The 14,219-nt window shown below is 43.8% G+C and overlaps 1 protein-coding gene across 1 annotated transcript in view; it reads right to left on the bottom strand.

Annotated features, from left to right (window-relative positions):
* The window catches only part of LOC145861046 (uncharacterized), a 54,915-nt gene extending 41,405 nt beyond the window's left edge, over positions 1–13,510 (bottom strand). The window contains exon 1 of the mRNA XM_082962400.1: positions 13,432–13,510. Coding sequence (XP_082818526.1) covers positions 13,432–13,510 — 79 coding nt within the window. The remainder of the gene's footprint in view (positions 1–13,431) is intronic.
* Positions 13,511–14,219: the final 709 nt, after the last annotated feature.

Raw genomic sequence — 14,219 nt, 5'->3', positions numbered from 1 at the left:
CTGCCTCTGTGGCGTCAGTGAGTCAGACGCTATGTCAGCGGAGGAGGTAATGAGAGCAGGTGTTTAAAAAAAAAAGGAAGCAGTTTCTTAGCACTCCCCTAGCCTTGAGGTGTGAAACACATTAAGGCCTTCTGAGCACACACACACACACACACACACACACACACACACACACACACACCGATTCGACAGGTTTACAATGTGTCATCAGAGTCTTCATTTTCACCTGTTATTCTATACCTGCTTTAAGGGTGATGAATTTGACAACCTTCGTAGACGGCTTACTTGGGTATTTTTTCAATAACAATGTGCTGAACAGAATATACAGTCATGACTTGTTGGTTTTGCATTATATTGTCTGACTTGAGTATGATATAAATTCAACTGATATTAATGTTGGACACTGCTCCATCCACATCTGTCAGTTTCTCCTCTCCTCCTCTCCTCTATCCTCCAGAAAGATGTGATTACTGGGCACTTGGCAATTCCACTATTCAGTCTAACGTGCTTTTTGATGCTCTATATTTTCTCTACATCTGTCACCTAATATCTTGGATGCAAAAGTCCTCAAGTGCTGCAGTGTTTTTCTAGTTTTTAAAACATGCGTTTATCTACATGTAACAGTATACACTGAGTGTACAAAATATTAAGAACACCTGCTGATTCCATAACATAGACCAGGTGAATCCAGGTGATCTCTTATTGATGTCACTTGTTAAATCCACTTCAATCAGTGTAGATAAAGGGGAGGAGACAGGTTAAAGAAGGACTTTTAAGCCTTGCAACTCAATATTAGGAAGGTGTTCTTAATGTTTTGTACACTCTGTTTATCTCACAACCTTAACCTCTCTAGGATAGGTGGCACCAAATCGTCCCACCTACGTAACAGCCAGTGTAATCCCATGGCGCGTTATTCAAAAACCTTAGAAATGCAAAAACTTCAATTTTTCAAACATATGACTATTTTACACCATTTTAAAGACAAGACTCTCGTTAATCTAACCACACTGTCCGATTTCAAAAAGGCTTTACAACGAAAGCAAAACATTAGATTATGTCAGCAGAGTACCCAGCCAGAAATAATCAGACACCCATTTTTCAAGCTAGCATATAATGTCACATAAACCCAAACCACAGCTAAATGCAGCACTAACCTTTGATGATCTTCATCAGATGACAACCCTAGGACATTATGTTATACAATACATGCATGTTTTGTTCAATCAAGTTCATATTTATATCAAAAACCAGCTTTTTACATTAGCATGTGACTAGCATGTGACTAGCATTCCCACTGAACACTGCCTGTGAATTTACTAAATTACTCACGATAAACGTTCACAAAAAGCATAACAATTATTTTAAGAATTATAGATACAGAACTCCTCTATGCACTCGATATGTCCGATTTTAAAATAGCTTTTCGGTGAAAGCACATTTTGCAATATTCTCAGTAGATAGCCCGGCATCACAGGGCTAGCTATTTAGACACCCAGCAAGTTTAGCACTCATCAAAGTCAGATTTACTATAAGAAAAATGTTATTACCTTTGTTGTCTTCGTCAGAATGCACTCCCAGGACTTCTACTTCAATAACAAATGTTGGTTTGGTTCAAAATAATCCATAGTTATATCCAAACAGCGGCGTTTTGTTCGTGCGTTCAAGACACTATCCGAAAGTGTAAATAAGGGTGACGAGCTTGGCGCAATTCGTGACAAAACAATTCTAAATATTCCATTACCGTACTTAGAAGCATGTCAACCGCTGTTTAAAATCCATTTTTATGCCATTTTTCTCGTAAAAAAGCGATAATATTCAGACCGGGAATCTGCATTTAGGTAAACAGAGGAAAGAAAATAAAGCATTCGGTCGACTCGGGCACGCGCCTAAGCCCACAGTACTCTGATCGGCCACTATCCAAACGCGATAAAGTGTTTCAGCCAGAGCCTGCCTCGATATCCTTCAGCTTTTTCCCGGGCTCTGACAGCCTGTTGGAGCCGTAGGAAGTGTCACGTTATTGCAAAGATCCTCAGTCTTCAATAAAAAAAGCCAAGATAAAACACAACTTGTCAGACAGGCCACTTCCTGCATGGAATCTTCTCAGGTTTTGGCCTGCCATATGAGTTCTGTTATACTCACAGACACCATTCAAACAGTTTTAGAAACTTTAGGGTGTTTTCTATCCAAAGCCAATAATTATATGCATATTCTAGTTACTGGGCAGGAGCAGTAACCAGATTAAATCGGGTACGTTTTTTATCCAGCCGTGTCAATACTGCCCCCTAGCCCTAAGAGGTTAATTGAAAATGGGAAAGTACAAGTCAACTGAATTCCAACCATTGCCTTGCCTTTGCCATAGCTCCACCTTTAACGAAGATCCTATAGCTCTCCTGGAGTCACTGGCTCTCGTTAGTAATGTCTTAGCTGTGGCGTTCTGAACTCTAGGACATTTCTCATATGGTGTGGCGTCGGATTGGTTTTGACTGCTCGTCACTTGTGCTCAAGGGGAGCACCCTGTATGATTTCATAGAATGGGGTGGGTGTTTGGGGGAGTGAGAGGGTGCCTAGCACCAGTGGGGGTTCTAGCTTGTATGGCTCCCTGGGCATTTGTGTTGATTTGTCACTCGAGCATCAAAACATTACCCATCCCCAACACTGTCAACCAAGAGTCAAGACTAAACCAATTCACCTTGGTGGTGTGCAGACTGGTTTTACATTATTCTTAACGATTTCGCACAAACCAGAAAAAAATGCTAACAATATGTCTGTGAAACTATATATTCACGGCATTATTAATGAATTGTGGTTTATTTGGTAGCATTTCGCAGTGTGACTGATTTTACTAATTGCGTTAGTACTGTACAAAGTTAGAGGTGCGCTATTTGATAGATTCCCCCACTCCCCCTACCTCGGGCTTCCTGTGGGGAGACCTGAGGTCAACCTACCCCTGTCCCCCTCCCCATCTCGTACTTCTGAGTGCTCACAAACTAGAATCAGGGCGCCCACTCCGACAAGGCTGCCCATGTCACCTATACCTAAATCTGCCACTGCCTATCACACTGTGGTTTATTTTGGGTGGTATAAAACTGTCGCCTGGGTTACGGGGTGATGAGGTCATGGCTAAATTGGTGGCAGGGTTCAGCTGAGTCACGGATGAGTTCGAGAAAGGTTTGCTTCAGGGGGCAGTCCGCTCGCTAAATCACGCTCTACTTCTCCCAGACACACACTTTCTACGCCACACACACGCACGCACACACACACACACACACTTCAGCACCCGCCACATCACGGACATGCGTGAACACACTCACCTACAGATACCCTGACACCACCAGACACACACTCAAGTGCCAAACGGGCATGCAGTGAGTACACACAATAAGTGTGTGTTTGTGTGTGGTGTCAGGTTTTGGACACACACAGACACCAGACTGACGTGACACACACTCCATCAGGGCCACAGTGAATCACCTGGGCAGCCGGGCAGAGGGAACAGCGAGGGGGAGTCTGACTGGGCAGAGGGAACAGCGAGGGGGAGTGTGTCTGGGCAGAGGCAATAGCGAGGGGGAGTGTGTCTGGGCAGAGGGAACAGCGAGGGGGAGTCTGTCTGGGCAGAGGGAACAGCGAGGGGGAGTCTGTCTGGGCAGAGGGAACAGCGAGGGGGAGTCTGACTGGGCAGAGGGAACAGCGAGGGGGAGTCTGTCTGGGCAGAGGGAACAGCGAGGGGGAGTGTGTCTGGGCAGAGGGAACAGCGACGAGTGATGTAACTCCAGTGATGTCATCAGTACGAGACATCGAGAGCAGAGCTGTCTGATAAACGGGACACTCCAGAATGCACCCCCTCCTGACCTAACGACCTCTTAAATGCAGCAACCACCACGACACTGCTTTATGGAGAGAAGGGAGGGAGGGTAGTTTATAAATAATGAAGTGGGTTGAGGGGAATAAATTGAGGGTGAGGGATGGTGAAGGAAGAGTTGGAAGCAGTTGATGCTACTGAGGGCAGAACGGCTCATAATAATGGTCGGAACGGAGCAAATGGAATGGCATCAAACACATAGAAACCATGTTTCCCCCTTAGAAGACTGAAAAGATTTGGTATGGGTCCTCAGATCCTCAAAAAGTTCTACAGCAGCACTATCGAGAGCATCCTGACGGGTTGCATCACCGCCTGGTATGGCAACTATTCGGCCTCCGACCGCAGGCTCTACAGAGGGTAGTGCGTTCGGCCCAGTACATCACGGGGGCCAAGCTTCCTGCCATCCAGGACCTCTATACCAGGCGGTGTCAGAGGAAAGCCCTAAAAATGGCCAAAGACTTACCTGTATCCCTGCACATTGACTCAGTACCGGTACCCCCGGGATATGGCGTTATTGTCATTTTATTGTTGTTCTTTTATTTTTTACCATAGTTTATTTATTAAATGTTTTTTTGTAACTCTTATTTTTCTTAACTGCATTGTTGGTTAAGGGCTTGTTAGTAAGCATTTCACGGTAAGGTGAAATTGTTGTATTCAGCGCATGTGACAAACCAAATTATATTTTATTTTGATTTTGATGTGATACCATTTCACATATTCCGCTGCAGCCATTACCGCGATCCCATCCTGCCCAATTAACCTGTTGGGGCTACAGGTTAGCAATGAACCCCGAGCCGGGATTGCTAACAAGGCTGGAAATTCAAAACATCAAAAATCTAATAATTTCAATTTCTCAAACAATCAACTATTTTACACAATTTAAATGATAAACATCTCCTTAATCTAACCACATTGTTCGATTTTCAAAGAGGCTTTACGGCAAAAGCATAAAGTTAGATTATGTTAGGACAGTACATAGCCACAAAAGTACAAACATCCATTTTCAATTCAAGGTCAGGCGTCACCAAAAGCAGAAACCAGCTTGAATTATGCACTAACTTTTGTCAATCTCCATCAGATGACACTCCTAGGACATTATGTTATACAATACATGCATTTTTTGTTCCATCAAGTTCATATTTATATCCAAAAACAGCATTTTACAGTAGCGTGAAATTCAGATTTTTTTCTTCTCTGAAATGCTTCCGGTGAACATAACAAAATTACTATTCGAAAACATTGGTAAATTATAATATTGCCATTCAAAGAATAATATATTATCATCTCGTAATTGCTACCGAATGGCCAGATCTCAAAATAACTTTACTGGGAAATCACATTTTGCAATAAACGGGGTGCTATGCTAAGAACAACAGGCTATGCTATACAGTTAGCATCATCTAAAATCGATAATAACATTGTAAATATCCCCTTACCTTTGATTATCTCCACCAGAAGACAGGCATCCCAGGTCCGGAAGGCATCCCAGGTCCGGAACAAATGTGGTTTCTTTTGACAAAGTTCATAATTTATGTCCAAATAACACCAAGTACTTAGCGTTCATTATGCTCCCACAAAACGTGGTGGGGGGCTGGTAAAATCACGCCGAAAAGCTAAAAAAACCTAGTAAATAATCTATTTATGTTCGTTCAAACATGTCAAATGTTGTTTAGCATTAATCTTTTGGTCCATTTTTAACGTTAAACATCAGTAATATTTTCACACAACCTATCCTATGTCTAGATAAAAAATGATGACAAACTCACGTTTCTCAGATTTATGCGCAGGCGCAAAAAAATGAAGTGATGACATGTCAACTTCCTTGGATTCTAATTTGCTCTCTGTTTATCATAGACGCTTCAAACAACTTTATAAAGATCGTTGACATCTAGTGGAAGCCGTAGGTGTTGCGAAATGAATCCTTTCTCACTATGGTATCTATAAAACAATGACACTAAATAGTACAGTCACAAAATTCACATTTTTTTTGGATCTATTTTTCACAGGTTTTTGCCTGCAATATGAGTTTTGTTATACTTACAGACACCATTCAAACTGTTTTAGAAAATTCAGAGTGTTTTCTATCCGAATGTGTTAATAATATGCATATCCTAGCTTCTGAGTTGGTGTAGGAGGCAGTTAAAAATGGGCACATATTTTTTTCAAAATGTCTCAATACTGCCCCCGAGCCCCAACAGGTTTTAAGGTGACACCAACCTCCTGGGAGAGTCCTCTGGGTGGAGCCCTGGCCCATGGTGCCCAGCCTTCCCTGTAGCTCAGTTGGTAGAGCATGGTGTTTGCAACGCCAGGGTTGTGGGTTCGATTCCCACGGGGGGCCAGCACAGAAAATAAAAAAAAAACATGTATGAAATGTATGCATTCACTACTGTAAGTCGCTCTGGATAAGAGCGTCTGCTAAATGACTAAAATGTAAATGTAATGGTGGGAGGAGACCTCTGAGAGGAGACCATGATGGGTAATCAGGAACCACTTCCTCTGTCAACAGGGAGAGGATGAACACATAGTAGATGCATGAACCCCAAGCCTACACCCAGGACTCAACTAGAACGAATGAATTCTCATTTTCATCACAAGCAGCCTAATCAGTTCAGTCTTATAGGTACTGTTTTCATATTTCCTTTCATGATATTGTGTGGGGACGGGTATTCTCAAGGGCCACACTCCAGGGTATTGATGTTTACGCCTGGTGCTTAATTGATTAATAGATGTAATCAATGTCACTAATTGACCAGAGTGCACACACCAGGTTTTTCAGGTCTAAATCACTGATTAAAAAACAAGGGAAATATTTCAGAGATACAGTATGCATCCCAGATATACAGGGTCGGACTACCACATTTGGGGTCCCGGGGCACCGACCTCCAGGGGGCCCGTTTTAGGAAAACATACACTACATGACCAAAAGTATTTGGACACCTGCTCGTAGAACATCGCATTCCAAAATGGACATTAATATGGAGTTGATCCCCTCCCTTTGCTATTATAACAGCCTCCACTCTTCTGGAAAGGCTTTCCACTAGATGTTGGAACATTGCTGCGGGGACTTGCTTCCACTCAGCCACAAGAGCATTAGTGAGGTCGGGCACTGATGTTGGGCGATTAGGCCTGTCTTGCAGTCGGCGTTCCAAATAATCCCAAAGGTGTTTGATGGGGTTGAGGTCAGGGCTCTGTGCAGGCCAGTCAAGTTCTTCCATGCCGATCTCGACAAACCATTTCTGTATGGACCTCACTTTGTGCATGGGGGCATTGTCATGCTGAAACAGGAAAGGACCTTCCCCAAACTGTTGCCACAAAGTTGAAAGCACAGAATCATCTAGAATGTCATTGTATGCTGTAGCATTAATATTTCCCTTCACTGGAACTAAGGAGCCTTGCCCGAACCATGAAAAACAGCCCCCAGACCATTATTCCTACTCCACCAAACTTTACAGTTGGTACTGTTGCTGGAGTCTTTGACAATTTTTGGGGTATTCCTCTGACACCACCTGGTATAGAGGTCCTGGATGGCAGGAAGCTTGGCAGCTGTTGAACCTTTTGAGGATCTGAGGACACATGCCAAATATTTTCAGTCTCCTGAGGGGGAATAGGTTTTGTTGTGCCCTCTTCACAATTGTCTTGGTGTGCTTGGATCATTCTAGTTTGTTGGTGATGTGAACACCAAGGAACTTGAAGCTCTCAACCTGCTCCACTGCAGCCCCGTCGAGGAGGATGGGGGCGTCCTCTGTCCTCTTTTCCTGTAGTCCACAATCATCTCCTTTGTCTTGATCACGTTGAGGGAGAGGTTGTTGTCCTGGCACCACACGGCCAGGTCTCTGACCTCCTCCCTATAGGCTGTCTTGTCGTTGTTGGTGATCAGGCCTACCACTGTTGTGTCATAGGCAAACTTAATGATGGTGTTGGAGTTGTGCCTGGCCGTGCAGTCATGAGTGAACAGGGAGCACAGTAGGGGACTGAACACGCACCCCTGAGGGGCCCATGTGTTGAGGATCACTATGGTGTTGAAAGCTGAGCTGTGGTCAATGAACAGAATTCTCACATAGGTGTTCCTCTTGTCCAGGTGGGAAAGGGCAGTGTGGAGTGCAATAGAGCTTTCATCATCTGTGGATCTGTTGGGGCTTCTATGCAAATTGGAGTGGGTCTAGGGTTTCTGGGATAATGTTGTTGATGTGAGCATGACAAGCCTTTCAAAGCACTTCATGGCTACAGACGTGAGTGCTACGGGTCGGTATTAATTTAGGCAGGTTACCTTAGTGTTCTTGGGCACAGGCATTATGGTGGTTTGCTTAAAACATGTTGGTATTACAGACTTAGACAGGGAAAGGTTGAAAATGTCAGTGAAGACACTTGCCAGTTGGTCAGCACATGCTCGAGGTACACATCCTGGTAATCCGTCTGGCCCCCCGTCATTGTGAATGTTAACCTGTTTAAAGGTCTTGTTCACATCGACTGCGAAGAGCGTGATCAAACAGTCTTCCGGAACAGCTGGTGCTCTCATGCATGTTTCAGTGTTATTTGCCTCGAAGCGAGCATAGAAGTAGTGAGGCTTGTCTGCTAGGCTTGTGTCACTGGGCAGCTCTCAGCTGTGCTTCCCTTTGTAGTCTGTATTAGTTTGCAAGCCTTGCCACATCCAACGAGCATCAGAGCAGGTTTTGTATTATTCGATCTTAGTCCAGTACTGATGCTTTGCCTGTTTGATGGTTTGTCCGAGGGCATAGCGGGATTTCTTATAAGATTCCGGGTTAGAGGGCTAGAGCAGCTCTAGCCTTTAGATCAGTGTGGATGTTGCCTGTAATCCATGGCTTCTGGTTGAGGTATGTACGTACGGTCACTGTGGATACGACGTCATTGATGCACTTATTGATGAAGCCAATGACTGATGTGCTATATTTCTCAATGCCATCGGAGGAATCCCGGAACATTTTCCAGTCTGTGTTAGCAAAACAGTCCTGTAGCTTAGCATCTGCCTCATCTGACCACTTTTTTATTGATCTAGTCACTGGTGCTTGTAGTTTTTACTTGTAAGCAGGAATCAGGAGGATAGAATTATGGTCAAATGGAGGGCAAAGGAGAGCTTTGTACGCGTCTCTGTGTGTGGAGTAATGGTGGTCCAGAGTTTTTTTTCCCTCTGGTTGCACATTTAACATGCTGATAGAAATTTGGTTGAACAGATTTAAGTTTCCCTGCATTTAAAGTCCCGGCTACTAGGAGCGCCGCCTCTGGGTGAGCTTTTTCTTGTTTGCTTATGGCGGAATACAGCTCATTCAATGCTATCTTAGTGCCAGCCTCAGTCTGGTATGTAAACAGCTACGAAAAATACAGATGAAAACTCTCTAGGTAGATAATGTGGTCTACAGCTTATCATGAGATACTCTACCTCAGGTGAGCAATAGCTCGAGACTTCCTTAGATATCGTGCGCCAGCTGTTATTTACAAAAATACATAGTCCGCCGTCCCTTGTTTTACCAGACGCCGCTGTTCTATCCTGCCGGCACAGCGTATTTATTTATTTATTTATTTCACCTTTATTTAACCAGGTAGGCAAGTTGAGAACAAGTTCTCATTTTCAATTGCGACCTGGCCAAGATAAAGCAAAGCACTTTGACACATACAACAACACAGAGTTACACATGGAGTAAAACAAACATACAGTCAATAATACAATAGAAAAATAAGTCTATATACAATGTGAGCAAATGAGGTGAGATAAGGGAGGTAAAGGCAAAAAAGGTCATGGTGGCAAAGTAAATACAATATAGCAAGTAAAACACTGGAATGGTAGATTTGTAGTGGAAGAAAGTGCAAAGTAGAAATAGAAATAATGGGGTGCAAAGGAGCAAAATAAATAAATAAATAAATTAATAGAGTATGGGAAGAGGTCGTTGTTTAGGCTAAATTATAGATGGGCTATGTACAGTTGCAGTGATCTGTGAGCTGTTCTGACAGCTGGTGCTTAACTTCTAAGGGCTAGGTGGGATGCTAGTAGAAATATCAGGCCGGAAAATTCAAAAACAACAAAATGTCATAATTCAACTCCCTCAAACATACGACTATTTTACACCATTTTAAAGATACACTTCTCGTTAATCTAACCACATTGTCCGATTTCAAAAAGGCTTTACAGCGAAAGCAAAACATTAGATTATGTTAGGAGAGTACATAGACAAAAATAATCACACAGCCATTTTCCAAGCAAGGACATGTGTCAATAAAACCCAAAACACAGCGAAATTAAGCACTAACCTTTAACGATCTTCATCAGATGACACTCCTAGGACATTATGTTACACAATACATGTATGCTTTGTTCGATAATGTTCATATTATCTCCAAAAACAGCATTTTACATTGGCATGTGATATTCAGAAAATGTATTCCCACCAAAACGTCCGGTGAATGTGCACATCAATTTACAAAAATACTCATCATAAACGTTGACAAAATACATAACAATTATTTTAAGAATTATAGATAGACTACTCCTTTATGCAACCGCTGTGTCAGATTTTAAAATAGCTATACGGAGAAAGCACATTTTTCAATATTCTGAGTACATAGCTCAGCCATCACGGCGAGCTATTCAGACACCCACCAAATTCGGGTTAACCTAAACTCAGAATTAGTATTAGAAATATTGTATTACCTTTGCTGATCTTCGTCAGAATGCACTCCCAGGACTGCTACTTCCACAAGAAATGTTGTTTTTGTTCCAAATAATCCATATTTATGTCCAAATACCTCAGTTTTGTTCGTGCGTACAGATCACTTATCCAAAGGCATAACGCGCGAGCACAGAACGAGAGACGAAAAGTCAAAATGTTCCATTACTGTACTTAGAAGCATGTCAAATGCTGTTTAAAATCAATCTTTATGGTATTTTTTACGTAAAATTGCGATAATATTCCAACCGGACAATAGCATATTCATTCAAGAAGAAAAAGAAGGAGGGGCGTGCTCGCGGGACCGAGCATATCCAATCCCTTTGTTGCCAGGCAGACCACTCAGTAACTGAGCTCCTATTACTGCCCAGTGACAGGAAAATGCTCAAACCACTTTCTGAAGGCTTTAGACAGCCAATGGAAGCCTTAAGAAGTGCAACGTCACCCCACAGACACTGGAGCTTCGATAGAGATTCAAAGGAAGAACAATTCCCAGACTTTTCACTTCCTGCTTGGATTTTTCTCAGATTTTTGCCTGCCATATGAGTTCTGTTATACTCACAGACACCATTCAAACAGTTTTAGAAACTTCAGAGTGTTTTCTATCCAAATCTACTAATAATATGCATATTTACGTTTCTGGGCCAGAGTAGTAACCTGTTTAAATTGGGTACGTTTTTCATCCGGCCGTAAAAATACTGCCCCCTAGCCCAGACAGGTTAAAGCTAGTGAGGGAGATAAGTGTTTCCAGTTTCAGAGATTTTTGTAGTTCGTTCCAGTCATTGGCAGCAGAGAACTGGAAGGAGAGACAGCCAAAGGAGGAATTGGCTTTGGGGGTGACCAGCGAGATATACCTGCTGGAGCGCGTGCTTCAGGTGGGTGCTGCTATGGTGACCAGTGAGCTGAGATAAGGGGGGACTTTACCTAGCAGGGTCTTGTAGTATAACCAGCCATCTGTATGTTGATAGTGTTGTTGTTCAGCCACGACTCCGTGAATTATAAGATATTACAGTTTTGAATGTCCTGTTGGTAGTTTAATTTTCCGTGTAGGTCATCTATTTTATTCTCTAAAGATTGCACGTTTGCTAGCAGAATGGAAGGAAGTGGAGGTTTATTCGATCGCATATGAATTCTCAGAAGGCAGCTTTCCCTCTGGCCCCTTTTTCTCCGCCTTCTCTTCACGCAAATCACGGGAATCTGGGCCTGTTCCCGAGAAAGCAGTATTTTATTCGCGTTGGGCTCTTCAGACTCGTTATAGGAAAAAAGCATTCTGCCAGTCCGTGGTGAGTAATCGTAGTCCTGATGTCTATAAGTTATTTTCGGTCATAAGAGACGGTAGCGGCAACATTATGTAGAAAATAAGTTACGAAAAATGCAAATAAATGAAGAAAAAAACCCTATTGGTTGGGGAGACGTAAAACGTCAGCCTTCTCCGTTGTGTGTGGGACACGCTGTATGTTGTAAAATACGACTGCACCACAGACCAAACATTTAATATCCAACTTTTTACCTAAATTATTCATATTCATTTTTATGTTAGTTTTAACCTGGTTATCTACTTTCTCAAAACATAAGATTAATCTGAAAAAAACGAATAATGAGACATTATTTGGTTCCAACACTGAAGAAGATGTTAGTGAAGAACTTATTGCTAAACCGTTTATCAGAAGCTGATAGTGGTAGTTGTTCCACTGAAATGATTCCAACCAGGGAAACAGCAGAGTTTATTATAGCCTGCTGTAGATGTAGTATTGTATGTACAGTGCACAAGATTCACACACACTGAAATGATTCTAACCAGGGAAACAGCAGAGTATATTATAGCCTGCTGTAGATGTAGTATTGTATGTACAGTGCACAAGATTCACACACACTGAAATGATTCTAACCAGGGAAACAGCAGAGTATATTATAGCCTGCTGTAGATGTAGTATTGTATGTACAGTGCACAAGATTCACACATGTGGTTCCTCCTTCTTTGTCTGTGGGGGGTCAAAGTTCTGTTCTTTATCATGAGTGGGTGAACCTGCCTGCTGTTGGCCCTACTTGTTTATAGTTGTTTGCTCCAGTGGCAGGCTGCCACACACAGACATAAACACACACATGGACATAAACACACACGTCCCGGCTCCTCTTTTGCCCTCTCAGTCTTTCCCACACTGATAGCGATCTGGAGCGTGCCATAAAGCACTGTGTACAACATAGACAATCCTCTCTTCTCCTCACTCACTCACTCACTCACTCACTCACTCACTCACTCACTCACTCACTCACTCACTCACTCACTCACTCACTCACTCACTCACTCACTCACTCACTCACTCACTCACTCACTCACTCACTCACTCACTCACTCACTCTTTTTCTCCCCTTCTCTACCCCCCCCCCTCTCTCGCTCTCTCTCTCTCTCTCTCTCTCTCTCTCTCTCTGCTTCTTTCAGCTCCTGGCCCACTTCGATGACTTGCTAGGCGGCCCTCAGGGGTGATAAGACCGCCCTGGCGCCTCTCCTGCCTCCTCTTCTCCCCTCTCTTCTTCTCCCCTCTCCTCTTCTCTTCTTCTCCCCTCTCCTCTTCTCTTCTGTTCCTCTTCTCCCCTCTCCTCTCCTCTCGTCTTCTCTTCTCTCCTCCCCGTTCCTCTTCTCTCCTCTTCTCCCCTCTCCTCTTCTCCCCTCTCCTCTTTTCCCCTCCCCTCCCCTCTCCTCTTCTCCCCTCTCCCTATTTCCCTCTCTCTACTATCCTCTTTTCTCCTCTCCTCTTCTCCCTCTCCACTTCTGCCTTCTCCTCTCCTCTTCTCCCCTCTCCTCTTCTGCCCTCTCCTCTTCTCTTCTCCCCTCTCATCTTCGCTCCTAACCCCTTCTCCCCTCTCCTCTTCTTTCCTCTTCTCCCATCTCCTTACCTCTCCTCTTCTCAGGTATCCTCTTCTTCTCAAGTCTCCTCTTGCTTCTCTTCTCTTTGCTTCTCTTCTCTTCTCTCATCTTCTTTCCTCTCCTCTTCTCCCTTTTCCCTCTCTCATCTTTGCCCCTTTCCTCTTCTCCCCTCTCATCTTCTCTTCTTGTCTCCCCTCTACTCTTCTTTTCTCTCCTATTCTCCCCTCTCCTCTTCTCCCCACTTCTCTAATCCCCTCTTCTCTTCTCCCCTCTCATCTTCTCCCCTCTCCGCTTCTCCCCTCTCCTCTCATCTCCTCTTCTCCCCTCTCATCTTCTCCCCTCTCATCTTCTCCCCTCTCATCTTCTCCCCTCTCCTCTTCTCCCCTCTCTTCTCATCTCCTCTTCTCCCCTCTTCTCTTCTCTTCTCTCATCTTCTCCCCTCTCCTCTTCTCCCCTCTCCTCTCATCTCCTCTTCTCCCCTCTTCTCTTCTCTTCTCTCATCTTCTCCCCTCTCCTCTTCTCCCCTCTCATCTTCTACCCTCTCCTCTTCTCCCCTCTCCTCTCCTCTCCTCTTCTCCCCTCTTCTCTTCTCTCCTCTCATCTTCTCCCCTCTCCTCTTCTCCCCTCCTCTCCTCTCATCTCATCTCCTCTTCTCCCCTCTCATCTTCTACCCTCTCCTCTTCTCCCCTCTCCTCTCATCTCCTCTTCTCCCCTCTCCTCTCATCTCCTCTTCTCCCCTCTTCTCTTCTCTCCTCTCATCTTCTCCCCTCTCCTCTTCTCCCCTCTCCTCTCCTCTCATCTCCTCTCCTCTTCTCCC

This window comes from Salmo salar, chromosome 16 (assembly GCF_965601325.2).
Source record: "Salmo salar chromosome 16, fSalSal1, whole genome shotgun sequence".
Lineage (NCBI taxonomy): Eukaryota > Metazoa > Chordata > Actinopteri > Salmoniformes > Salmonidae > Salmo > Salmo salar.
This window is presented reverse-complemented; position numbering and strand designations above follow the sequence as displayed.